This window comes from Kwoniella newhampshirensis, chromosome 3 (assembly GCF_039105145.1).
Source record: "Kwoniella newhampshirensis strain CBS 13917 chromosome 3, whole genome shotgun sequence".
Taxonomy (NCBI): Eukaryota; Fungi; Basidiomycota; class Tremellomycetes; order Tremellales; family Cryptococcaceae; genus Kwoniella; species Kwoniella newhampshirensis.
Window position 1 is genome coordinate 109,319 of NC_089957.1, and position 24,427 is coordinate 133,745.

Genomic DNA, 24,427 nt, shown 5'->3' on the forward strand with positions numbered 1-24,427 from the left:
GTAGCAAAGCCAAAGTGAGACACCGTACCAAACGTTTGTGACGAAGAGAGAAAAGAGCTAGAGATATGTGTTTGTCGTAGACATGGGTCGCCGGTCGTCTACTTGGTGTTTATGCGGAACACTCAATTGAACAACCAGAATGTGTAGGGAGCATGGAGCATCGAGAAAGGGCGGTGTTGCGGATCCCCTCCTGAGCACCACATCGACTCGTCTCTCGTACTGGAATTCGGCGCCCGCAGACCAATTCCTTACGACTACAACGGTTATGATGTCGGTGTCTTTCACGACAATTGACTTGGAACATTTGTCCCGTCGGAGATTGGATTGAAAACAATAATCAATGTGATTCACCAAGAGCACGGGTACCGTGGTCCCGCAAATGCTGCGGCACGAGGTTATCTTCCGTCCGCACCCAACCAAGTCTGCGGATCCCGTTCCCACAAATGGACACCAGCAGGAATGATACATACATCGTGGGATGGAGAGCAGATCAGATCTTGTCGGATCTTATGGGGATATGCATCGTGTCAAGATTGGAATCACCAGTAGTAGATCGTACTTCCGACCCCGTATCCGGCTCACATTATTTTCTAGGACATGCATTCATGCAAGCAAGCTTTCATCCCTTCACAATTGGATGTTAGAGTGCAGATGCGGAGGATATTAGTCCGAGCTTTAGACTCTCAACATGCACAGCATCCGGTCATCACGTTACGATCCTAGCACTCAGCTCGACGTCATGAGGAATTGGGTTTGCCGTAGATCTACACAACTAGTCTATGATACGATATCACGGGGAAGAACCACTCCACCAACGTATAAATTACGAGACATGCCGAAATTGCAACAAATGTTCCTCCGACAGGTACGTTTATTGTGCGGATCACATGGATAACCATCAAGACATGTAAAAATCTCTTTACCACAGTAGATAGATCCACATTTCTCTTCTCGCTTGGACAGGAGCCGGGAGGGTTGAGTGCATGATTGGATCCGATCAAGTCATTAGGTCGAAGCTTGTGGTAGCTTCCTCGAGGACGCGCACGGCGATGCGCGATATGGGACAAGTTCACCTCGGATATCCAGTGAACTACTGTATGACTAGTGGTACAGAACGTTCGGACCAGTACCATACTGCAAAGAGATCTGCTGACTACTTTTTCTTTCTGTCGGTCCGACTCCGGGTAAGTTACTAACGCTACAAAGCTTGTCCGATATCCGAACACATACTTGACGCCGGGCTCACTTGCTCCCGGCCTTTTTACCACTGGAAGGCGACTTGAAAAAGTTCGTGATGGCGCGTTGCTGGCGGGACACGACTCCGGTCAGCATCGACATTATCATTGTGCCACAGATGCAGATGTATGTCACGGTGTGCAGACACCGTTGCGGATGGGTGAAGTCTACCGTCGGCAGATCCGATAATTCCACACTCACCTCTTTTCCCTTACTACCATCGGGCCGTCTGACCACTTGTGTTTTCCGCCCGCCTTTCTTGGCTAGTTTGGGTTCGCCTTCTTGATTTTCGTCCTCTTCATCAACAGTAACCACCCCTTCCTCTGAGATAGCCATGGCCTCTGATCTTTTTCTCTTTGACCTCGTTTCTCGCTGAAATCCCTTCGATTCCATGGCATCTTCTTTCTTGATCGACGTATCTTCTGGTTTAATGTTGGAGATCGCTTCGTCCACGTTGACCTGCTCAGACTTGACGTTCGGCGCATTGGAATCATCCCCTAGTCCTTTCTCCTCGTCTCCAGCTCCTATCTGAGTCTCCAGAACTTCGGCTTCTTCCTTCAGATCCCTCTTTGGCTGACTGGTCAAGGCAGATTCGGCCTTTATAGGCTTCTTGGATGCTTCGACTTTAGATTTGACGGGTGATGGCGCTTGTTTAGAGAAGAAAGATTTTATACCGTCTGCTCTTTCCGACACCGGTTGGATATAGGTAGGAGAATTCGTACCGATTTTCCCAACCTCTGGAGGTACAGGATAACTGAGAAGTGCTATCGTCAGCTTGCTCGAGCTCTAATACAATATTTGTCCGAAGCCAATTACCTGTCCAATCCTTCCTTGCCCTTTAGCAGATCACCAGTCCCGCCTTTCCCTTCTTCCCATCCTTTCGCTTCTCCCAAATCCAGCCATCGCCTGATCTCCTCCTCGCCCGTGAGGATACAAGGCATCCTATCATGCAACCATCTCAGATCTTTGGCAGGTTCGGTAGTGAGAATCGTAAATGTGCTCAACGGTATTGGGTTTCCAGTGGGGTATGGTTCTCTTTTGTCTGTCGAGTCGGGAGATGGTTGAAATCGAGATTCCACGGGAGAGACGAATTTGACTGTGTCGAATAGGCCTGCAAAGAAGAGGAGTGGTGGAGATGAAACGGTGGTCCCTTCGGTAAGAGGGAGTCTGGTGAAATGCGCGATCTTGTTAGAGGACTTCTTCTGCCACTCGTAGTACCTTCATTAGGTGTTGTATCAGCTAAGCGGCTGGGATTGAACAAGATCTGGTCTCAACTCACCCTTGAGCAGGTACGATACATCTCTTGTGTCCTTTCAATGCGTGCCACATTCCACCTGAAGATGCATCGCTGCAAACGAAGTCTTGGTCAGCTTGAGCTCCAGATTTAATGGCGAAGTGCCCGATGCCTACAGGAGTCCCTCAGAACGAGCATTTATGGTGTTCATGGGCCCAGACGGAGGATATTTCGTCCAATGCGGTATCAAACCCCATTGCCTAATGGCGATATGAACGTCAGCTATGATATTCGATGAAGAAGTCAGGTTATGACAGCTGGTCTCACATTGTCTCTAATATGACATCTGCATTGTCTTCTGGATCACGCCTGATCACTGTCCCTCGTGATCTCGGTGCGATATTGTAGCTATTCATATCCAGGCGAAGGTGAAGTCGGCATGACATGACCAACAGTGTTTTTAAGGGAGGGAAGTTCACATTCACTCACGTCGGATGATGATCCTGTTGTCTTTCCCATCTTGGTCTACCTCTCCCTCTTCCTCCTCCTCCGCCTCCTCCACCACCACCACCTTGCCCATCATCACTGCCATTGCTATTCTCGTCCCTATCCCTATCCCGATTCCTTCGATCTCGATTGAACAGCCTAGGTAATGAGTTTTCCAACGAATCGTACAGTTCTTCGTTACTCAGTGCTAGAGCATATCGACCGCACATAGTGTCATGTGTATGCGCTCGTTGTCGATCCAGTGCATACAGTGAATGTCGCGAATGTGATGAAGAAGTCAGTCACAAAGAGCGGAGGAAGTGCTATGATGGTGAGCTATACAGCAATCAGTTGACTGGACATTGTTTATGCGCGGACATTGGAGATCATCTCCGTTATCCACTCGTCCTTCCTACTGGATCTCACGCGTCGGGGAACTCGCAATGTTTCGACCAGTATACACAACTCTTTGTCTCTTTCCATCCCATATCAGCCTTTACCAGCCTTCCCCTCGAAAGGACGATCAGGACCACAATGCCTATAAGGGCTCCTGTGACTCCTTCGAGGCCAGTCATCAAAGCAATCGACCCATCACATAGGCGAGAGCTGGTGATTGGGAGTCAATACCTCGTTCAGCGAGATGCACATCCTGCTCGTGAGTGTCCAAGCTCATGCGTCCTAAGCCGACCTGTACCGACCTGTACTTCACTTGGAGAGCCTTCCGTCTGGAAATCGGAACATTGAGCTGATACAAACGCATTGTCTGTAGGCCCGGCTACAATCCTGGACACTCGTCTGAACAAAGGCGTTAGAGAAGCATATGTCTCCTTCGTCGGGCAAGACAAACGATTAGATGCGTGGTTCCGAGAAGATGAGATAGGCAGCGAAGTGGAAGGTGATAACGGTGGACCGTCCAAGAGAATCAAGATCGAAGATACTGTTGTGAGTGACTATACTATTTTGTCATGGAAAATAAAGCCTCCAGCACCCCCTATCAAAATCACAGTTCAGTTACGCTTGGTCATTTCAAGCCGTAGCTTTTCACATCATGAGCTTACCACGATTTTCACTGCCCGTAGATCAACGGTGATGCTCTCGCCGAGGCGTCTAGTGCACCCGCCGAAACCTCAAGAAGAGCTCTGGAGCCTTCTCCTTCTGTCGAGTCTACTCCAGAAAGGGAACATGCGACAATGACGAGAGTAAGGAATTTTGAAGATGTGAGGTTTGGAGAGTATTTGATCAAGACCTGGTGCGTATGATGCTCTTCCTGTTTCGATTGCCGTGTTCCCGATTCCCGAAAATGATATTCCCGCTTCTACTCTCTGGACTGAACGTCCTTGAGGTAGCTATCTGTGCTTGTTGCCACATCAAGATCTCTTGTGCTGATGACATTCTCGCACCCAGGTACTACTCTCCCTACCCACTTCCTGTCGATGAACATGTATCCTCTCATGCCGACTCAACGTCATCCCCGTTCACTATCGCATCGTCGTCGTCTTCCAAGAAGCGAAAACTTCCCCATTCCAGCTCATTCCCTTCTATCGCATCTGCATTGGAGATGCACACAAATGGACATGCGAATCATGCGCAATCGTCACAAGAAGCATTGAACAGGTCACTGAAGTCGTCGAGGTCGGTCAGCGATATGCTTGCAGGAGGTGTAGGAAAGGGTGGTGAAGGTGCCAGGGGACGTTTATGGGCTTGTGACGTGAGTAACATCGCATTCAGACTCTTTCGATCGGCATCGTGTCCTGATAAACACCCAGTCTGGTCTTGGCGGTGGAAATGCTAATTATTGGCGCGGCGCAGCTATGCTTCAAGTATATGCGAACCAGGACGGGATGGGATAGACATACAGTGAGCAGATGTGATCATCTTCCTTTGGTAGAGTTGTAGCTGACAGTATTTAGTCCTCATGTTCGATGCTACAACCGCCAGGCAGGAAAGTGTACCAACGAGGGAGCTATACGATATGGGAAGTAGATGGCGCAAATGCGACAGTATGTGATCATGTCTGCAATCGCCAACCAGCAAGTTGATTCCTGTCTTGATGCTTAGCTCTACTGCCAAAACCTGTCACTGTTCGGCAAGCTGTTTATTGATCACAAAGTGAGCTGTGCTCTTCCTCGTCCCTTACGAAGGAGTCACGAAGCTCAAATCTATGGATAGTCTGTATTCTTCCACGTTGAGAATTTCCTCTTTTACGTGATCTGTGACGCGGCGACTAGTCGAAGAGATCAAGTCATGGCGTTCTTTTCAAAGGTAAACCAATATCTCGAATTCGAGATCGTGTGTGTAGCTTACAGCGCTTGCGGCTCATCTCACAGGAAAAGCTGTCGTATGACGATTATAATCTAGCTTGCATCGTTACCTTCCCGCCGTTCCAGAATCGTGGTTTCGGTAAACTTCTCATTGAATTTAGTGAGTTGCATGTTGATAATGAATGGGTTATGATGACTGACATATAGCATGAAACTAGGTTACTATCTGACCAAACATCCACACACCCGTCCTTCCACCTTGTCTCCCGGCACACCGGAAAGGCCCCTCTCAGACCTTGGCCTGAAAGGGTACACAGCGTATTGGGTGTCTGCAATACTGCGGTTCTTCCGAGAGTTGCTGGCCAGTGCGGAACCCTTCCAAGCAGTTGTTGAAAGTCCGAAGAAAGTGCAATCGCCAGTGAAACCCGTTCCAAGCAAAGAAGGGCGAACTTTGCGCGTTCGCAAGGAGGCGCACGTGAATGGCAGCGGTGGAACTGATGCCCAAAAAGGAGAGAAAGTCTCATCGAATGATCTAGGTAAGTGTATCGTGGGGCTTTGTGTAGTTGATCTTGGCAAAAAGTTTTCTGATAGACGTCCCTCGCAGAGTTTGTCACAACACCTGTACCAGGCTACAAAGGTCAATACTCCATCACAATCTCACTATCCGATATCGCAAAAGCATGTCATCTGAGAATAGACGATACAGCATTCACATTGTTCGAACTCGGCTTTCTCCAAAACCGTCGTCCTATCACGAGTACTCTACAGTCCAAACGCCCTCGATTGACAAACCCACCCTCGTCATCATCATCACTCGCGTTGCAGCATGAGGCGGAGGAAGAAGAAAGAGAAAGGGAGAGGAAAAGGAAAGAAAAAGAAGAGGAACTGGGAGAATGGAAGGGAGTCGAAGTTGTCATTAGTAGAGCGATGGTCGATTGTCAGTGGGAGAAATGGAGAGTGAGAGAGAAAGGTGTCTTGGACGAGAGTTTCGTCTTGTTGTGATAGTATTACAATTAGGTTATGAAACATGGCATTGCATAGTCCAACTTGTTGTAAGAGAGTGGTGTGAGATAGCTAAGACTGAGTCCCCTCTGACGGCTTGCTTTTGGGTGTAGCTGGAACATGACCGTCTCTGCGTCTCACTGTGGCGTTTACAGCGATCGTGGCACTTTTGGTATCTCCTTTGATCGAGGACGGAGAAAGGATGGATAAGGTAAGAATGGTCGTATACGGTGATCAATGTCCATCTCGTATGATGAATGGACACATCCACCGCTTGGAACTTTGATCTGCTGCTGCCGCACCAGCGCCAACGCGAAAGAACTGAGGAGCTCAGATCCACCAAGGAGATATCGAAAGAGGACGAATAATGGGTGGAGCAATACCACCTGACGGACAGATTTTAGAGGCCGTCCTTGAGATACTGGACCAGGATCCCATACCAAATGTCCTATTCGATGCGCCTGTAGGTGACTTTCGATAGTCCCCAAGATCTTTTCATCTCCCTCACCCTCACGTGTCCATCCCCACTCCCTCTTCCTCTACAGTATCTTTTACCTAAGATATGACGATGCTGATCACAGTACGAGTGTCGTCCACATCTCCTGTAGGCAATCTCGCTCAACCACCTAGCCACGCAACTTGGTGTATCCCCTCCTTCACTCGACGTTCATCACGTCGTCGAACTGGTCCGTCCTCTTGTCGAGACGAATACGCTCTCCGAAACCGCGCGAGAACCGGTAGTTCAGACCTTACGAAAAGGACTAGGTAATGAGCATTGGATCGTCTTTCAGCCGTTGACAAGTGGGGCGATGTCGAGCAATGAAGATTCAAACAGACACGAGAGGAGAGGGACGACGAACAGATCCACTTTTGGTGATTCGGATGAGATTCGTCGTGTCGGAGCCATGATGGGACATCGTCGAACTGGTGAGGAGGCTTTGGTCCATCGTTCTTCACCTCTCACGGAATTAGGATCAAACGTCTCAAAAACAAGCGCAAATTTGCCTCGACCACCAAGTCGTCGTCAAAGAAGTACGACGATAGAAACCCAATCATCCGTCTTGATCCCACCGCCACCACCGCTACCATCTCCAGTACCGGCTGTCAAGACGATTCAGCGCGGTCCTGGTCCAGAGGATGTGCTGTTGTCAGTGAACAGACCTGGGAATGAGGAGAAAGGACAGAAAGGGTTTCTGAGAGTTTTAGGTTTGGGTAAGAAGAGAGATGGGAGTAGTCCGAATAGTCCCAGGCTGAATAGTCCTTTCACGCGGACGACTGAGGTGGTGAACGAGATCCAAGATGTAGGAAATGAAACAAAGGACGAGCGAAAGAATAGTACCACTGAATCATTGACTTCCCACGGGGACGAGGGAATCGTATCTAATATAAGTCGGTCTCGATCTGATAACACGGCGACAGCCCAGAGACGCCGAGATAAAGAAGTAGACTCAAGCGAACTATCTCAACAATCAAGGTCCAGCGAGGACTTGAATCTGCCTAGGAAAGTGGTGCAGCCAAAGCATCAGACTACCACAGGACTGAAGGATTCAAAATTACTCGATGTTACGAGGCACGAGAAACGTCTCCCGGCTTCCAACCAGGCGGAGAGGGACGAGGGAGAGTACGAGATCATCAGTGCTTATGGGGAGGAAAGCGACGAAGAGTCGAAGGTCAAAGAGTCCGGCAACGGACGAAGGGAAGAGAGAGGACGCCGCAATTCAGAAGGGCAAGATTACAAGGATGAACTGGAAGATGGCCGAAGAATTGTTGAAATGAGAGAAGATCGCATGAAGCATGAACTGATAAATGGCGGCGTGAGGAAGGATGAACAGGCCCAATCTGAGAGAGAGCAAGGTATTAAGGTTCAACGTCAAATGGATGACGAGCAAGAGGAAAAGGCATTTGAAGGTAAATCAGTAGAAATCGTGTCAAATAGATCAGCAATAGGTATCGATTCCGCCGATGACTCAGTTCCCAAAGTGAAATCAAAAGTAGACGAAAATCAATCGCGACAGACTGCTCGCACTCGTCCACTGCACACTGGAGACTATGTGACCGAATCTGCTTCGGATATCGAAACGAGTTCAATGCGCTCTGGGCGTGATGGATTCCCAGACAAGGTTCCAAGCAGGTACCTAAGGGGTGGGAGTATTGATGATCCTAGTTATGATGAAGGGAAACCCCATCAACTGCCAATAGCGGCTGCTGATTTTGCTGATGAGTTCCGGGAAAGGTCAACTTGTGTTACAGAGTACCGAAAGGATGGTGACGCTGAGTCAAGACTCCGCGGTCAAGGCCTAGACACCGAGTTGGGTGAGGAGATCGGTGCTCGGAAACTCAACGATGGAGACGCGCGAAAAGGGGCCGATAAGAATCACAGTAGAAATAGTGCTATCGATCGGGAAAGACGTGCAACCCAAAATATATTAGTGGAAGGTCGACGGCATCGACATAGACGTCGACATGACGAAGGTGAAAGCTCGCCCCTCAATCATCATCGTCATTACCGCCATGCGGACGACAAGGAGACGTCGCACTCACGCAGACATCGTGATGATACGTCCGAACATCGAGATGGGACAAAGGAGACACGGAACCTAGGCAATAGAGGTGAAGAAGAAGGTGATGTAATTCAAGACCCACCTACTCCTTGGTTAGTCACAGTATTCGAAGATCTGCCATTCGGTCCTGATATTCCGACGGTGAGTCGTCCATCGCTCTATCAAATGTGATTAGCTGTTCGGCTTATGGATCGGCTTCCAGTTGAAGATGATTGATTGGATTCAAGATCGATGGCAGTTGATCGTGGCGGAAGTCGTTGCGGTCCTAGGTGTGGTATTCATCATTCAGGCGATTGGCTTATGATTGAGAGTACTGGGTCTTCCTTTTCATGCTACCCTGTTCGTGACGAGGGCAATGCTGTGTGTTAAGTCGATGGACCACAAATGTCGATCTTGAAGTCGGCAGAAGAATGTCTATGCAATGTCATCATCATGAACTGTTCTATTCTCGGCACCTATAGCAAGTCGTGCGCCCTGTGTTGAGGTCTTCGCGACTGCTTCTTCATTACGCCTCGATTAGAGCATGACAATTCCGATCTCAGCACTTTGTTTTGTGGTCGTAGTCCTTTGACCTCCGTCGACTGGTGCGCACGCCCAGTTGTAAAGATAATCTAGGTGTAATTGAGACATGTCAGTATTCGCATGCCTCTCGTTATATGGCTTGCGCTCACAATTCAGGTAACCATCACCCGGGCCAAACTGTCATAGGTGTGTCAGCTGAGGGTTCCACATTTACCATGGGCAGATAGCTCACCTTTTGTTCTTGCAAGAACATATTGTTGTCCAGCAAAGTCAAAGCGTTCAGCACGTCGAATTCAGCCTGTCCGATGATTGTATCAGCAATATACAATGCACCTCCCTCCCTTTAGATCGAACTCACAGTGTGGGCTATTACCATGACATCATTGACTAGTGCATTCAACCTCTCCCCCAACTTCTGCTTGGCCTTGACGTCGTGAGTTGCGGCGTCATCCGAGCTGCCGCCAGCCGAGAAGAGGACATCGGAAGCGTAGTAGAAGAGGTAAGCTGCGTTAAGATTGTTGTGTTTGGCGTGTTTCATGATGGTCGATGGGAGAGAGTAGAAAGAAACGAGATCCGTGATGAGGTGTGTTATGGGATCCTACGAGTCACGCGAATAACATCAGACATACTCAGGCGACATAGTTTCGCTCAAACCTACCTCCACAACGTAAGCCCAGACGACTTGCCCGGCCCTCTTCCCATCAACATTCGTTCCTTGACCACTCAGAAACCAGTGCTCGACATCCTCATCCTTCGAAAACGTTTGAATGACGTCGAACCTCTCCAGATATTTTCGCAGTAAGTCGCCTACCTGAGGGACATCTGCGTGGGTCATCTCTCGGAATCCTGCTATTCTCGGGTGCGTTGGGACAGCATATTGACGGACCAGACGGGCAATAGTCATCGATCGGGGCAAGGGAGAGAAACCGATGTCAACGAGCTTGGGAGGGTTGAGGTTGCGGTGGAAGTATCTGCAAAGCTATTCAGCCAGAGCTCTCACGGCCCCTCAGAATTCGACTTACCGACAGGTCCCAATGGGCGTAGGTAAAACAACACCAGCAGTATAGATTGCTTGCCAGACATTGGCTAAGTTGATTCGTCTTGTGACTTCCTTGATCAACACAGGTGCTAATCGTTTCGACCTCAACTTCTTATGAACACAGATGAAATTGACTTCGGCAGCGTCGAACGTCCTATATCACCGGTCAGCCACTGTCTGATTGGGACCCGGTGTCATGCACTCACTTGGATCGCACTCTGATTTCCACCTTGATGCCGGAGATGAAGGCAATCAATTTGCCAGTCTTTTGCACACGTACACCGATGTGCCAGTCGGGGACGTATCCCGGTGCCGTCAATGCCCTGTCAGAAGGAATATGCAATGAGGATAAGATTAGACATGCAAGCTTGATGGCGCTGACATACCAAAGCAGGAATTCTTTCTGGTAGTTGAACCGGAACATAGCCTCGTCGTCCTCAACGTAGTTCTCCGACAAGAGGACATAGACTTCCTTGCACTGAAATGCGACCCTGAGATCAACGCGAGGACTACAGCTTACATAGAGACGGGTTGTAGGACTCACCTGCTCCTCATCTTTGATGTCGATTGAACACCACTCGAATCCCGAAGGCAGAGCTCCCGGTTCTTGCTTGACGTCGGCAGGTGTCTTAGGGTCGTCGATTGGGCCCTCCTCTAGCATAGCTCCAGAGCCTGAAGACATTTGAGGGACAGGTTGAGTTTTCCAGAACTGTAGGTCAAGGGAGCGATTAGCACAAGCTCATAATTGCGCGTCTGCTTTTAGCAGACCAGAGCTTACTTTGTGCTCGCCCAGATTCTTGGTGCCAGACTTGTTTCCCAGAGCCATCTTTCCCTCGAGTATTTTCATCAAGTCGGCAGCTTTTAATGCTTTGCGAATTTCCTCTGAAAATAATGTCAGCTTAGGAGGAAGGAGACAACAACCGATGTTCACTCACCATCAGTAGCAGCGGTGCTATCTCCCGGGTCCATGTTCTCCCGAACAGCATCGATGACCTGTTGCGGTGCTTGTCCCGTCGCGATATTTCTGATATACGCTCATCAGCCCTCGCAATCTACTGCTTGATGTATTCCTCTCACTTCAGCCTATCAATAGCTTTCGAGGCCTTGCCCTTCTTCTTCTTTTTCTTCTTCTTCCTTCCGCCATCACCACCGGCTCCCTCGGTAGCTCCCTCTCCAGCTACGCCAGCATCGTCCTCGGCATCATCTTCACCCTCATCATCATCATCATCTCCACCTTCTTCAGCCGCGGCTTCTTCTCCCAACTTCTGAAACTTGTCGAGCACCTCCTCCACGCCTAACACCTGATCGGCAGGGAGGGCATGAGACGAGGACGAGGAAGGGTTGTCAGCCGGCAGTGTGTCATCTGGCGGGACAGGCATCGTGGAAGTGATCGGGAGAGCTCAAGGGCAGACAATACAATAGTGTTTCATCAACAATTAGGAAGATGTCCAGATATGCATGAAACGACAGCAATCCCAGGTAGCAAGCAGGCCGATGAGGTAAAGTGGGGGGAACACCCATGATTTCTACTGTTGCACCGAAATCAACTTCATTCGCGTCACTACTAGCTTCTGATTTCGACCTCTTGACATTCTTCTCTCTCTGTCTCTCTCTCTCTCTCTCTTTTTGTCTTTCATTGAAGCCACTGCTGCCTGACATCGTCTGTCTCCCTGCTAGCTGGATTGAGAGAAAGCATCATCTCGTTCAGCATGTCGTCCGACCCCACCGTGGGGCCTGAGGCAGCAGCCGAATCTCAAGCACTTCCCCAACCCACACCTGTACCTGAGCAGGACACATCTGCTTCATCACTTCCCGATGACATCCGACAACAAGTGGAGCAAGAACAAGCACTCGCTGATGCGCAACGAAAGGTAAAAAGCCTAGAAGAGGAGGTCGAGAAAGTCAAGGCGGAGAGACAGACTTTGGTGAATGAAAAGGATGGAGTTAGTGAGTGTTGTTCACTATATGCCGATTCGTACTGGCTTCCCACAAGATGATCGGCAAAAGACATTGACGCTTCCTTCAGTCTCTGTCACCAACCAACTTCGAACCCAACTATCTAGTCTCCAGTCTTCACACCATAAATCCACATCAGAGCTGTCTGTACTACAAACCAGAATAGATGTAAGCATAGTCTCTGTTCTGCGTATTACGAACGACATCTCTTGATGCTGACAATTAATCCAGGCTATCGAAAGAGAGAAAAAGGAGCTGTTCGAGGAAACTGAGCGATTGCAGCAACGGTCGAGCAAAAATACCCGTGAGTGGCTTCGACAACGACAGAGATTTTGCACGCTCTCCCAGCTGATCACCAATCGCATCGACAGAGGAGTTGTATGCTCTTCGAGCGCAAAAGACGGAAGCGTCCCAGAAGATTGCTCACCTGGACGTGGAAGTTTCCGAATTGAGAATGACTACCGAGACAGCCAAAGTCAGTCTCACAGTCTCACATACATCAGTGCAAGCTGACGTCTGTCTGGCACGCAGTTCAACGAGAAGCGAAGCTCACAAGCTCTGCAGAGCGCTCGAGCGGAGATCTTGAATCTGAGCAAAGCAGTCGCCGATGTCGAGGAACGTTTTGGCAAATACAGAGCGGACAAGGTCAGCTTCTTCGCTTCAACCGTGATGACGGCGCTGACGGCCTCTTCTTCCATAGCAAGCTGAACAGTCACAAGCGCGCACAGAGCATGAGGCCGTCTTGACTCGCCTCAACACCGTCGAAAACTCATACCGATCTCTTCAGCGAACATACAACGATCAATCGAAACGTCTCGCCGAGGCTCATGCCCACATCGCGACTCTGACATCGGCAGCGGCAGCAAAGAAAGCCTCGGTATCGTTGGAGTTTCACCAATTGTCAGAAGAGAACCGGATACTTGAGAAACGGGGCGACGACGCACGAGCGACCACTCTTGAGCGAGAGGCCGAGCTGGAAAGAGTGGTCAACGCTTACGAAGACAAAGAGAAAGGCTGGGAGGAGAAGTGGAAGAAGGAGGAACGAACTCGCCGAGACGCGGAGAAGCGGGCAGAAGATCTCAAGACCGTGGTCGAGCGACTTGCACTGGCAGGAGGAGAGGGGACGAATATCAGTTCTGCGGCTACCCTTGCTTCTGACCTGAAGCAAAGCGGAAAATCATATACTCAATTCTACACCGATTACACCATTCAGGAGGGCAAGCTGCGTGCTGCGGAGAACGAGGTAGCGCGGTTGACTGGCCTGCTGGATGAAATCAGCCAAGACATCAGCGAGAAAGTGAGTGGTGCTCACCATATGACAGTAGATAATCTAACGGTCATGATTAGAAACCTTTACTGGATGAGCAAGCAGCTGAGCATGCCCGAGCGATCGATCGTGCCAATGCGCTTGCTGCCGAGCTCGCAAGTGTGATCTCTGCTCGTGAGGCTCACGAGGCTGAGGCGAAAAACCTCCGCGCTGCTGCCACTCATAACAACGAAGAGGTGTCCGCATTGCAGAACAATGTCGATGACTTGTCAAGACAAATTCAGAATCTTCTCCGACAACTGGCTATCAAGGATGATCCTAGTCTTGCTGGTGTCACCTTGGACGGTACCGCCACTGTCGAAGAAGGTGACATCATCACCGATCACTTACTTGAATTCCGATCCATCCGCTCGCTTCAGGAACAGAATCTGAAATTGCTTAGACTCACTCGCAACCTGATGTCCAAGCTCGACCAGCGTGAGATTCGTCGGGCCGAAGATAGTGAAGAAGACGTCGACACCGGTGCTTCACTCGATCAGGCGACCGAGACCATTACCAAGTTGCATGCACAACTGCTGGAGGTACAGAAGAAGGTTAACGAGGCAACAAGGGAGAGGGACTTCTTCAGCAAGCTATTAGCTAAGGGCGAGGGTCTCAGATGGAAACAACAGCAAGAGGGCTCTGGCCCCTTCGAGGACGGCATTGCACCCCATCAGCAGACCATAGCAACTCTGCAGGCAGAGCTGGACGTGATCAGGTCGAAGGCTGACAACGAGGTGACCGAGGCTAAGGAGCAGATTCGACTAAAAGCGGAGCAGCTTGGAATAGCAGAGGTCGATAAAGCCAAGGCTGACGCCAAGGTTGGACTGCTTGAAGGTGACTTCTCAACGATTTTAGCGATATCGCAGTCCGCTAACAGCATACGGAACAGAACAATTGCGGATGCTCAACGAAGCAGGCTCCCTTCAGAAGCAGGAATACATCAGCTTGGAGACACAGCACAGGCAGCTTCAAGGTGCCGTCGCACAGGCGCATAGTGAACAGAAGAGTGTAAGTCCATGGCGATGACACTGGCCAGGGGCGCAGACAGCTGATTCAAAGGCCCTCGCAGGCACTCGAGCAGGCGGCTTCGCGCCAAGCGGAGGCTGATCGGTTCCGAAACGAAACCGCACTTCTACGTGCTGAGAAAGAACAGTGGAAGGTACGCCGTATCCCGTTGAGTTTGTGCACTGGAAGCTGACACGTGACATATGTCACAGAGTACAGAAAGCCGGCTCCAGTCGGACTTTGCCCAGGTGCAGTCCGAACGCGTCAAGCTGCAGCAGCTCATCGACAACCTCAAGAATGTAGCTAGTGAGGCAGAGCGAAGCAGGACAGAAGAACGCAGTCAACTGGAAAAGCGCATTGACGATCTAGGACGTGAAGCGTAAGTCATCTGCGGCCACCATTCCTCCTCGCATGGCTGATCACTCTGAAGGACTGCACTTCGAGGTCAGATTGATCAAGCCCGAGAGGCCACTCGCGCTGCAGAGAAGAGGGTCGAGGACTTTGACGGTCGTCTAGCCAGTGCTACGACCTCTGTTCGAGCCGAAAAAGAAGCCGTCGAGGCTTTAGCGAAAACTCGAGCTGAGGAGATCAGCACTCTCACAACAGAGATTGAGCGACTCAAGCAGGAGTCTGAAAACCGATATAGAATCGGAATCAATTGGAAACGCCGCGCGGATGCTCTTACTGAGAGTCAGACCAGTACTCAGCAAAGCCACGCTACAGCTGTCGCCGATAAAGACAAGGAGATCGCAGACATCAATAAGAAGATTGGAGATTTGAGCAGTGAACTCGAGATCGCGAGAAGCAAGTTGACAGAAGCAGAGAGGGTCTCTGCCCTAAAGGAAAATACGGTGCAAAGGTTGCAGTCGGAGTTGAGCAAGGCTCAGACTGCCGGACAGGCTGCAGCCCCTCCTGCACAGTCGGACAATGCTGCTCTCGTGCGTAGATATGGCGTCGTATCAGTTCCTACATTGACAACAACTTCTGGCAGATCGCTCTCCAGAGCGAGAAGGACGCGCTTCAACAGAAGCTCGCTCAAGCGGAGAATGACCTCGAATTAGCCAAGTCTGCCGCCTCGATCACTGTTGCAGCTGTGGCGCCAGCGGATACCAGCGCGCCATCGGACGATCAAACGGCAGATCTGGCGAGCAAGGTCGAGCAGTTAGAGAAGGAGAAAGAGGAGTTCAATCAGGTAAGCCTTTCACGCACGCTCTCGCTGCATTGAGGAACGAACGATTGACCTCAAATCGCTATCACACAGAGATATGAGGCCAACGTTTCCAGAGTCAATCGCACCAATTCCGCTATGAAGGCTCGATTAGATGCTTTGACACAAGAGAAAGCGACTGCTCAGGCCACAGTGGACACTTTACAAGCAAGGGTGATTGAATTAGAACAAACAATATCTGATCTCAAGGCTGGCGGGGCCGCACCTGCCGAGGGAGGAGGATCAACACAAGCAGCTATCGATGACGCTGTCAAGGCTGCAGTGTCCGCCAGAGAAGCCGAACTTCAAGCTGAGCACGCCAAGGCACTCGAAGCCGCATCATCGTTCACTGCCTCTATTGGTGAATTGAAGCCCGACGTCGACTCTCTCCAGGCGAAGAAAGCAGAACTCGATGCCTCTTTCGAGACTCGAGTCTCCGAAGCGGTCAAGGCTCAATACGCGAGTCTTCAGGCTGAAGCTGCGGGATTGAAGGGACAGGTGGAGCAATTGACAACCAAGGTCAAGGCGCTAGAAAGACAAGTCAAGACTGCTGAGATCTCGAGGAAAACTCTTGAACGTCAGAAGGCAGAGGTGGAGAAGAAATTAGAGGCCGCTGCCGGAGGGGCACCCGGTTCAGCGCCTACACCGACGCCTGCCGTATTATCAGGGACTGCAGGCGATTTGAAGCCTTCCGCTTCCGCCGGACCAAGCCAGCCTGCGCCTGCCGCATCTTCTTCCGCTACCACTCAAGCCGCGACGGCCCAAGTCACAACGCCCGCTGCGACCTCTAGTGCTGGTGCTCCTGCTGTACGGGGTAATGTCAGAGGTCGAGCGAGAGGCGCCGTCAGAGGCGCAACACGGGGAGCCGCGCCAGGTCGACCCAATCCAGTACTGAGTGGTAAGTGGCACTGGACGTATTCATGTCTCTCTAATGACATACTGATGCTCTCAAAACTAGCTGTCAACGCTACACTCGCTCAAGCCACACCAACGCCCACAACGAATCCCACATCTCCAACGGGGGGTGTGAAGCGACCGTTGCCCGAGGATGGCGAAGTGACAGAAGGCGACAATGCGCCTTCTGAAGACATCTTAACGCGCATACAAGGAGCAGCAAGCGCAGGACCGGTCGCAGGCGGAGAAAGAGGCAGGGTGCTGAAGAGGCCACGGGGTGCGGCTACGCGAGGTGGCCGTGGAGGTAGAGGAGGCGGAAATGCTGGAGCAGCTGGGGCATCCGGTGGGACGTCAGGAGAGGGCAGTGGTCCTGCCGGCTCCGCTCCTGGAGGAGCGGCGAGCTAGATGAAGTAAATGTGTAACGTAAATCATCATGCGGCTGATAACGGATGGATCATACATTTCTCGATTGCATTGGACCATTTGGTCATATGTATGAATTTGTTCAAAGGAATCATCGAAGTTTGGAGCATGTGCATCGTTTGATTGGAGCGATGATTCGAGGACATTATAACAGTATGAGAAGAGCGTCTTGAGTCACAGCAGCAAGACAGAGACCAACAATGTGCCAACCATCAAACCGCCAAGACGCCCTACTCGAGCGAGTTCATCGCCATTTTGTCGACACCGAGACTTGACGAAGTGGACGGATGGCAATTGCTTGTTCCTGCCTCGGAAGATGAGCTGCGCGACCTCGATGAAACGGAGCCCGAACCGGACCTTGATCCGACGGTAGAGACAGGTTCAGAGACCGACGAGTCGGTATAGTAGGTGGGCGGAGGCGAGGCGATGGTCGAGTTGGTCGAAACAGGTTCGAAGATGACTTCTCTGAGCTGAGGTCCCTGCAAGGTCAGAGTCAATCAAGCGGACGGCTCTGTAGAGGGAAGCATCTATCCGATGGCGCCCATTCCACATTGTCGTTCGTCCATTTGTTTTTCATTTCAACAGATAAGATTGCAAGCGGTAATGTGGACTCACCTTGCCGGTCACTTCCCACTGGACCAACGAGGCCTTGTACCATTCGATAAGGTGCTGTAGCTCGCGATTTGCCTGTTTCGTCATTCGCAACTCGTCTCGAAGATCCTTCATGTGGTTTTGCGGTACTTGGTATTGAAGTTTTGCTTTTTCGAGCTGAAAAAGTATACCATTTTTTCTGGTATCAGCCCCGGCAACAAAAACAATGTTTTGGCTCTAGACTCACCTTTCTCCTTTCCGCCTCTACCCGCTCCTTATCCTTCTCCAACCCCTTCAGTAGAGGCTTCATCCTCTTATCCAACCTCCTTTCCACCTCTTCATCCAGGTCTGTGAGCTGACGCTCAATCTCGTCGCACACCCAATCGGCCAGACTGATCGTGCCGTCGGGTCGTACAGTAGGTGTTCGAGCTGATTTACGAGTGTTCTTGGCGAGACGTTTGCAGGTCATGTAGATTGCCATGAAGAAGGAGACGATGATGAAGATGAAGTAGGTGTCCATGATGTGTTTGATCAAGCAGAGGGCTGCAAGTAGAATGGACATGGTCGAAAGGATACGATGTTGGGTGCGAAGTAGGAGCGAGAAGATGGAGAAAGAGAAACGATCTCAGACGAACGTTCCCATTCCATGACTCTTTATACCTTGCGCATTCATGCCCCTCTCGTTGGTGAAGACACCGCCTCTCCTTGTCCATTCAATCGTGCTCAGCTCGAGAAGATGGCCCGTTTGTCATTCACTGCGGAACAAGATCCTCAAACAAAAACTCTATGAACAGATAGGGGTGATAGGGGTAGGGGGTATAGGGGATACGGGTCAATACATGTACGAATCGCCACATGACTGCTGCACTTTCATTCAAACCCAAACCCAACAAACCAACCACCAACAAGGAAAAGTGGCATGATCCGCTTTTTTGCAACCCCAGAAAAAGCAGAGTCCAGTAAACCTTCTTTCGGAGCGTCCGCACAGATTGGGTTCGTTGTAGGCCAAATTGTGGATCCTGCTATGATCATGATCATGATCACGGGAGGTCGGGGAGTTTTTGCGGCTGCTTCTGGTGTTCAGGTGCTCTGATCACGACTGCGCGGTAAGTGAATGCGACATATCGATGATGTGATGCTCTAGCCTCGAGACTCGGCGGCAACTGTAAGTCACTCAGACGGTAACTTAACGATCGCATTGTCCCGGATAATGTGGGTACGAATGGAACTGCTCGTGCACAGAAATAGAATAGAAATACAATGCATTGGATATGGATATGGGTGTACAGTGACAGTACTGTCGGTCCCCGTAGATGGTGTCAGAAGCGAAGGGGAAAAGGAAAGGTACGGTAAGTTACAGACATCCAAAGGATGGGTCGACGACTGTGCATTCCGGATCTGCCTCGTGTGCTGGGGGAAAACAATGAACACACACAACACGGATACACGACTTGCATCATATCAATCTCCCTTCTCTCCCCCCCACTTCCTCTTTCGTCTTTTCTCACGATGAACCCACAGAAGAAAGAACCTTGCCGACATGCAGTGACTTACATGCAGTATCTTATTACTCATTGCCCAAGTTATCGGCCGTAAGAGCCAAACTGAATGATGGTGAATCGTTGTGACACCAGTCGTAGGGTGACTCGGGCCAAGTGAATGGGTGAGTCGGAACAGACTGGATGGCCTCGTGATGTTCCGTTCTCAAATCTAGGTTGTATGAGAAAACCTAGAGTACAGAGCATTCGCTTATCAACAACGTTCGTGAAAAGAGGTCCGTCCGCTCCCTTCTTCTTCAGATCAAGTTCGCTCGACCTGTCTTGTTACGAGTTCTGCATGATCAGGGATTGACGAACGACCGATTGATCCACTGAACAGGGCACAGTCATACCGAAGGTCGCAAATCCCATTTTCCACGATGTTATCGATTTGTCCCAGTGCGCACGAATCGGTATCGACATTCTCCAATCCATCTCCTACAGCTATGGACCGAGACAGCGGACGCGCTTCGACGTCAATGTCAACATCCACCTCGACGAGCCCCATATCCGTCTTTTCGTCGTTCACGACTTTCACGACCGTCACATCCCATCCATCGGTACCTGGTAAAGAGGACGATAACAATTCGGAGAAGACCCATCGAGTGGGACGAAAGCAACCTCCGCTCACGAATTTTGCGAGGGGGGAAGAGATCGTGCACGCTCTTCCGATGATGCGGTTCACGTATCTCCATTCCCAGCGACGTTTATGGGACGGAAATGCTCGACCACGAAAAGAAGAAGAGAGGGTGGGACAGTTGGCGTATTATCCATGTGTCTCTCAGAATGATGACAACTGGTCAAGAGGACTCGCCTTCGACAAAAACAACGACAACGACAGCAACAGCAACAGCAAACATCACATCGACAACAAGAACGATAACGAAGCGGATCCAGTTCAAGGTGCTTCCGACTCCGATTTCGACTCCGACTCCGGCTCCGAATCAAGCTCGTGGAACTCAATCATCCCTTCCGATACGTTCAACCAGCGAATCTGCATGTACGACTATCTTGCGCAATTCGATACTCGAAAGAAGGAGAGGATGGAACTTCGTTGGGGCAGTGGAGTTCTTGCGCGCAAAGGCGCTGGAGTATGGATCAAGAAGAGAGTAGAGAAGGTAGAAGATTGGTTGAGGAATCAGAATTGCTCCGATTCTGCAGAACCCGTACCCGTAAGTCTCGCTCTATAGCAAACCCTTCGGTCTTCAGTCCGCCCTGGGGTGGTCATACCTCCAATTGTCAAGATTCCAGAAGTCCACCCAGTCCAGTCAACTGAACTGATGCGAATTCCTCCATCGTATCCTAGCAGCAGATAAGGAGAGAATCAACTCGAACACCAAGTCGATTCGCCATCCCTCATCCTTGGTACACGACCCTTTCACCAGGCGAAATCAGGCTCCCGCGAATCGTCGATCACGCCCATTCGAGAGCCGTTTTCATCAAGCCAAAATCGACAAAATTGCTCAGAGAGACTCTTAGACAGCAACTCGCAGAGATCGAGTTCAATGATCTGGCACGGTCATACCATTGAGATGGAAGAGATCGTAGCGGACTAACATACAGTAGATGGGGAACGGGATTGGATACGAGCATGAAGGCAAGAAAGACGGTGTGACGGTGTGACTTTGGGCTACGGTCTGCGAAGATAGAATGGTCGACCCGATCGCAGATTATTGGGACTGTCCTTTGTACAAATCCTGCGTTGTATAATTTGGGTGCGGTTGAATTGTTGTACATAAGTCATTTATGACGAGTCGGGATGTGCCAAAGAACATCCGAATATATTGGTTGTACGTACAATGCCATGTAAGTTATTCGATGAAATCCGCATGCAAACATGTCTGTAGTCATAAGCAGGCGGATTCTTCCCATGTGGGGCTCGGACCAAATATAGTGTGGTACGACAGACCTGTCAACTGCTGATCATCCCCATCCTACCTCCCACCACCAATACCCTTGCGCCTCATCCACTCTACCCTCACCTTTCCTACCTCTCACGCCTCGCTTACCTTCTCCTCTTGCACCGAGTTTCAAACCTTTCGCCAGACCCAGACCTTCTCCACGGAGGTCCGGTGGTGCGACGGAGGAGGTTGCTGCCTTTCTTCTTTCTGACAAAGGAGTGTACGTTGATAAAGAAGGGAAATGGGTGTCTATGGATTCTAGTTCTGGAGCAAAAGTCGGTCTAAGTGGCGATAAGATGTGCTGTAATATACAGGTTAGATACCGTCTCCATTGATTGATGTCGCAGAGAAAGAGGCACTCACGAAGGTTCCGCCTTGATCACCTGTTCCGTCGTCTGGTAATCTCAACACCCACCCAGCGACCTCTCTCAAAAGTTTCGCATGAGTCTCGTCATACACGCAATCGCTCGCCAGAACCAAGTCGAAGCTTTGATCCACAAACGGCGCCATCTCTTCCTCGTCTACGTCATCTGCTTTTCGTCCATTCTCCATGAAATGCGGGAAACTCGTCCAGTCAAGTTTGGCGATATGAATACCTTGATCTCTCGATATGTCGGTGGAGGTTTCGATGCCTCGTTCATCGAGACGCGGGGGGAAATTCAAATCGACACAGATTTTCAAGTTGTCGAGCACTGACCTAAGGAAGTCTGTGGCGACTACCAAACCTGGAGGGGTGGAAGGTTGGGAAGAGACGGAATGGAGGTCGAGTAGTTTGCGACATAGAATCGAGAGGAGACCTGTTCCCGCGCCCAGCTCGAGAACTCGTACCCCTCTTTCGAACGAGGGAGGAAGGAAGAGACCGAAATCGGCTGGACGAAGGGCCATTTGTCGACCGAGTAGAATCGCACTTCCCCAAGTTTGAACTCCGACGCTGAGATGGTCGCCCATAGGCGCGTCATGGAGAAGAACAGGCAAAACAGCTTGTCGTTTGGGTTTTCTTCGTTTACGTCGTGTATCCGAGGGAGAACTACCTGTAAGCGACGTCGTAGGCGATGTGGGCAGATTGTTATGCCCAGATGAGGTTCTAGTGTGAGCGGTCTGCGTAGAGGTAGGAAGGGCGCGACGTAATGCGGAAGGAGAGGTGGGGGAAGTCGATAACGAAGCTAAAAACATGTTCGTCTCAGGTGACAGAGCAAGATTGGGAGAAGTCTTCGATCGTAACTGCGACAATGCCGGCGCAAGGGCGTCTGAGATGGGGAATGCAAGGTGTCGAGTGAGAGAGCCCGCAGCTGCAGAACCAACGCAATAAGCTGTCTATTACAGTCACCATGCGAAAAGCGTCGTTGCTCACCACTGGTCCCCGCCATCATGGCCAGCACAGCTGTCGCATCTCTCAGCACCGCTTCCACCTCTTTCGTTTCTTCGCTCTTCCCCTCGCTATCCACCGATTCTAACCAGCCTTGAGCTCGCCTGACCACGCCTCCCAGCCACTTCTCTGCCCATTCCCTCTCGAATGGATCCAGATGTAGCTCTTCGTCCTCCTCTTCCTCTTCTCCGCTCTCCTCGCCCCCGTTATCCTCGAGCTCAGACTGTCGTCCTCCCTCTATGCCTCTTTCACCGCTCCCAGTACCGTCTTGTAGGGCCACACTGAGACCTAGTCCCATGCCTTCCATAGAATGCACCAAATCTATACTTGGATTTGAGTTTGCCTCTCGCCGCGACCGTCTTTCGACGTGTGTATCTTGTTCATCGTCAAAGACATCGGAAGCTGAGAATCCACCATGTATAGGAGGCAGGTATAATTCTCGTAATATCGAAACGTGGGCTATCAGGTCTGAGGGTAGTAGAGGGGAGAATGAGTACTGAGATCGAGGTAGATGCGGTAGGAAGGAGCTCGGGATGAGAGATGGGATGGACATGTCGGGCAGGGGGGTATGACCTGACCGAGTCTCGAGAGTCCCAGCGGATGTCCTCTGTCGAGTCGCGCTGAGAGGTGGGAATCACTCTGCGCGTTCAGTCCCACACAGTCCCATTCAACGATAGTAGCAACAGTAACCTCTCGAAATTGTGTTGCGCTTGAAAACGGCTTGGTCGGGTGGAGGTGAATCTACAAACTGGGTGGATCAGATAAACTTTCCCCTTTCCGGCCATCACACACGTCGTGGAACTCACCACCACCACCACCATTTGATTACTTTCATGTTACAGTCTCCCATTTCTTTTCTGACACATCTGACGACTTGGACCCTCATTCTTCATCCTTCCAGCACCCACACACACACTCTCACAATGGTAGGGCTGCTGCTCACTTCAAGGTTCTCCGCAACAGATGCTGATGATTCCTTGTGCAGGCCGACGTCAAGAGACCTTCTTCACCCGGTACGCCCGCTGGCGCTTCTTCCTCTTTCGCGGTCACTCGACCTCACGGGGCTAACGCAGTGAGGTGAGTGCTGTGTATCGACCGTGCAATCGTCCGCGTATCACTGACCAACTCTGTTTTTCTGGTTTGCTCCTTCCAATCACGTTTCATGTGCTTTCTCATTGCACGCCGATACCTGTCTCGACAATTTCTGCATCCATGATCGTCCTTCACTACTACTTCCCTCGTACATCTCTCGTTCTCAACACGACTCATGGCGCCTGTCCGGTCCCTTTACATCTTTAGACGACGTGCACCCGCCGCTGCTCGACCTCAGTCCACTCGAGCGGCGGGAGCTGGAGGATCATCAAACACCATGTTGAAGCTGTATACCGATTCTGGAGAAGCTGGTCTCAAAGTGTGAGTGTGGACCGTCATCTCAGAAGCACGAGTTTCTTTCCTTCGTATCAATCATCATTTCAAATCATCGAAGGAGGAGCGCGGGGGTGTAGAGTGTTGAGGCGATACAAGTCTCCTCGAGACGGCCATGTTTTGTCCACTTTACGCACCATTTCCAAATCTATTTCTTTCCCATCAAACCTTTGATCAGAGGTCACATCCCCCTTTCACACCTCGATGAAGGCTCAACTGATCGAATGACCAACACTCATAGCGACCCCTTCGTCGTCATCGTCCTCTCACTCTCATTCATCGCCTCCATCTTCTTCCTTCACATCGCCGCAAAGGTCGTTCGAGCTCTCACAAAATAAATAGCGGAGTACGCGTAGTCAGGTCTGGATAGGGATCATGCAATATGATTGTATTGTACCGTATGGTAAAGCGCATGTGGGGTGATCATGGGACTATACCAACGATGCTCGACCAACGTGGCCCATCAATGGG

At 50.6% G+C, this 24,427-nt stretch overlaps 9 protein-coding genes across 9 annotated transcripts; 5 read left to right on the forward strand and 4 right to left on the reverse strand.

Annotated features, from left to right (window-relative positions):
* Window positions 1–1,242: 1,242 nt before the first annotated feature.
* Window positions 1,243–3,186, reverse strand: IAR55_001391 (uncharacterized protein; the record flags this gene model as incomplete). The annotated part of the gene is made up of 7 exons (XM_066944518.1): window positions 1,243–1,305; window positions 1,438–1,990; window positions 2,053–2,454; window positions 2,516–2,584; window positions 2,647–2,730; window positions 2,798–2,878; window positions 2,960–3,186. The coding sequence occupies 7 exons, from the start codon at window positions 3,184–3,186 to the stop codon at window positions 1,243–1,245; spliced, it is 1,479 nt and encodes a 492-aa protein (XP_066804441.1).
* A 304-nt stretch (window positions 3,187–3,490) lies between these two features.
* On the forward strand, window positions 3,491–6,219 carry IAR55_001392 (uncharacterized protein; the record flags this gene model as incomplete). Its single annotated transcript, XM_066944519.1, has 11 exons — window positions 3,491–3,611; window positions 3,726–3,898; window positions 4,036–4,205; window positions 4,361–4,664; window positions 4,766–4,813; window positions 4,867–4,956; window positions 5,015–5,065; window positions 5,126–5,218; window positions 5,284–5,377; window positions 5,436–5,753; window positions 5,822–6,219. 11 exons carry the CDS (start codon window positions 3,491–3,493, stop codon window positions 6,217–6,219), a joined length of 1,860 nt encoding a protein of 619 aa, XP_066804442.1.
* A 367-nt stretch (window positions 6,220–6,586) lies between these two features.
* IAR55_001393 (uncharacterized protein) lies at window positions 6,587–9,084 on the forward strand (the record flags this gene model as incomplete). The annotated part of the gene is made up of 4 exons (XM_066944520.1): window positions 6,587–6,682; window positions 6,828–8,127; window positions 8,191–8,921; window positions 8,983–9,084. The coding sequence occupies 4 exons, from the start codon at window positions 6,587–6,589 to the stop codon at window positions 9,082–9,084; spliced, it is 2,229 nt and encodes a 742-aa protein (XP_066804443.1).
* Window positions 9,085–9,296: 212 nt separating this feature from the next.
* IAR55_001394 (glycylpeptide N-tetradecanoyltransferase) lies at window positions 9,297–11,720 on the reverse strand (the record flags this gene model as incomplete). Its single annotated transcript, XM_066944521.1, has 12 exons — window positions 9,297–9,391; window positions 9,452–9,479; window positions 9,535–9,600; window positions 9,661–9,900; window positions 9,961–10,273; window positions 10,325–10,495; window positions 10,548–10,664; window positions 10,728–10,819; window positions 10,886–11,050; window positions 11,120–11,223; window positions 11,277–11,365; window positions 11,419–11,720. 12 exons carry the CDS (start codon window positions 11,718–11,720, stop codon window positions 9,297–9,299), a joined length of 1,782 nt encoding a protein of 593 aa, XP_066804444.1.
* A 330-nt stretch (window positions 11,721–12,050) lies between these two features.
* On the forward strand, window positions 12,051–17,117 carry IAR55_001395 (uncharacterized protein; the record flags this gene model as incomplete). Its single annotated transcript, XM_066944522.1, has 14 exons — window positions 12,051–12,288; window positions 12,368–12,465; window positions 12,529–12,601; window positions 12,669–12,772; window positions 12,829–12,942; window positions 12,998–13,594; window positions 13,645–14,440; window positions 14,496–14,614; window positions 14,676–14,765; window positions 14,824–14,990; window positions 15,042–15,549; window positions 15,603–15,803; window positions 15,873–16,716; window positions 16,777–17,117. 14 exons carry the CDS (start codon window positions 12,051–12,053, stop codon window positions 17,115–17,117), a joined length of 4,290 nt encoding a protein of 1,429 aa, XP_066804445.1.
* A 248-nt stretch (window positions 17,118–17,365) lies between these two features.
* IAR55_001396 (uncharacterized protein) lies at window positions 17,366–18,288 on the reverse strand (the record flags this gene model as incomplete). Its single annotated transcript, XM_066944523.1, has 3 exons — window positions 17,366–17,614; window positions 17,751–17,903; window positions 17,974–18,288. 3 exons carry the CDS (start codon window positions 18,286–18,288, stop codon window positions 17,366–17,368), a joined length of 717 nt encoding a protein of 238 aa, XP_066804446.1.
* Window positions 18,289–19,644: 1,356 nt separating this feature from the next.
* On the forward strand, window positions 19,645–20,795 carry IAR55_001397 (uncharacterized protein; the record flags this gene model as incomplete). The annotated part of the gene is made up of 2 exons (XM_066944524.1): window positions 19,645–20,436; window positions 20,571–20,795. The coding sequence occupies 2 exons, from the start codon at window positions 19,645–19,647 to the stop codon at window positions 20,793–20,795; spliced, it is 1,017 nt and encodes a 338-aa protein (XP_066804447.1).
* A 392-nt stretch (window positions 20,796–21,187) lies between these two features.
* Window positions 21,188–23,084, reverse strand: IAR55_001398 (uncharacterized protein; the record flags this gene model as incomplete). The annotated part of the gene is made up of 3 exons (XM_066944525.1): window positions 21,188–21,466; window positions 21,529–22,454; window positions 22,517–23,084. 3 exons carry the CDS (start codon window positions 23,082–23,084, stop codon window positions 21,188–21,190), a joined length of 1,773 nt encoding a protein of 590 aa, XP_066804448.1.
* A 370-nt stretch (window positions 23,085–23,454) lies between these two features.
* Window positions 23,455–24,294, forward strand: IAR55_001399 (uncharacterized protein; the record flags this gene model as incomplete). The annotated part of the gene is made up of 4 exons (XM_066944526.1): window positions 23,455–23,457; window positions 23,517–23,608; window positions 23,831–23,944; window positions 24,198–24,294. The coding sequence occupies 4 exons, from the start codon at window positions 23,455–23,457 to the stop codon at window positions 24,292–24,294; spliced, it is 306 nt and encodes a 101-aa protein (XP_066804449.1).
* Window positions 24,295–24,427: the final 133 nt, after the last annotated feature.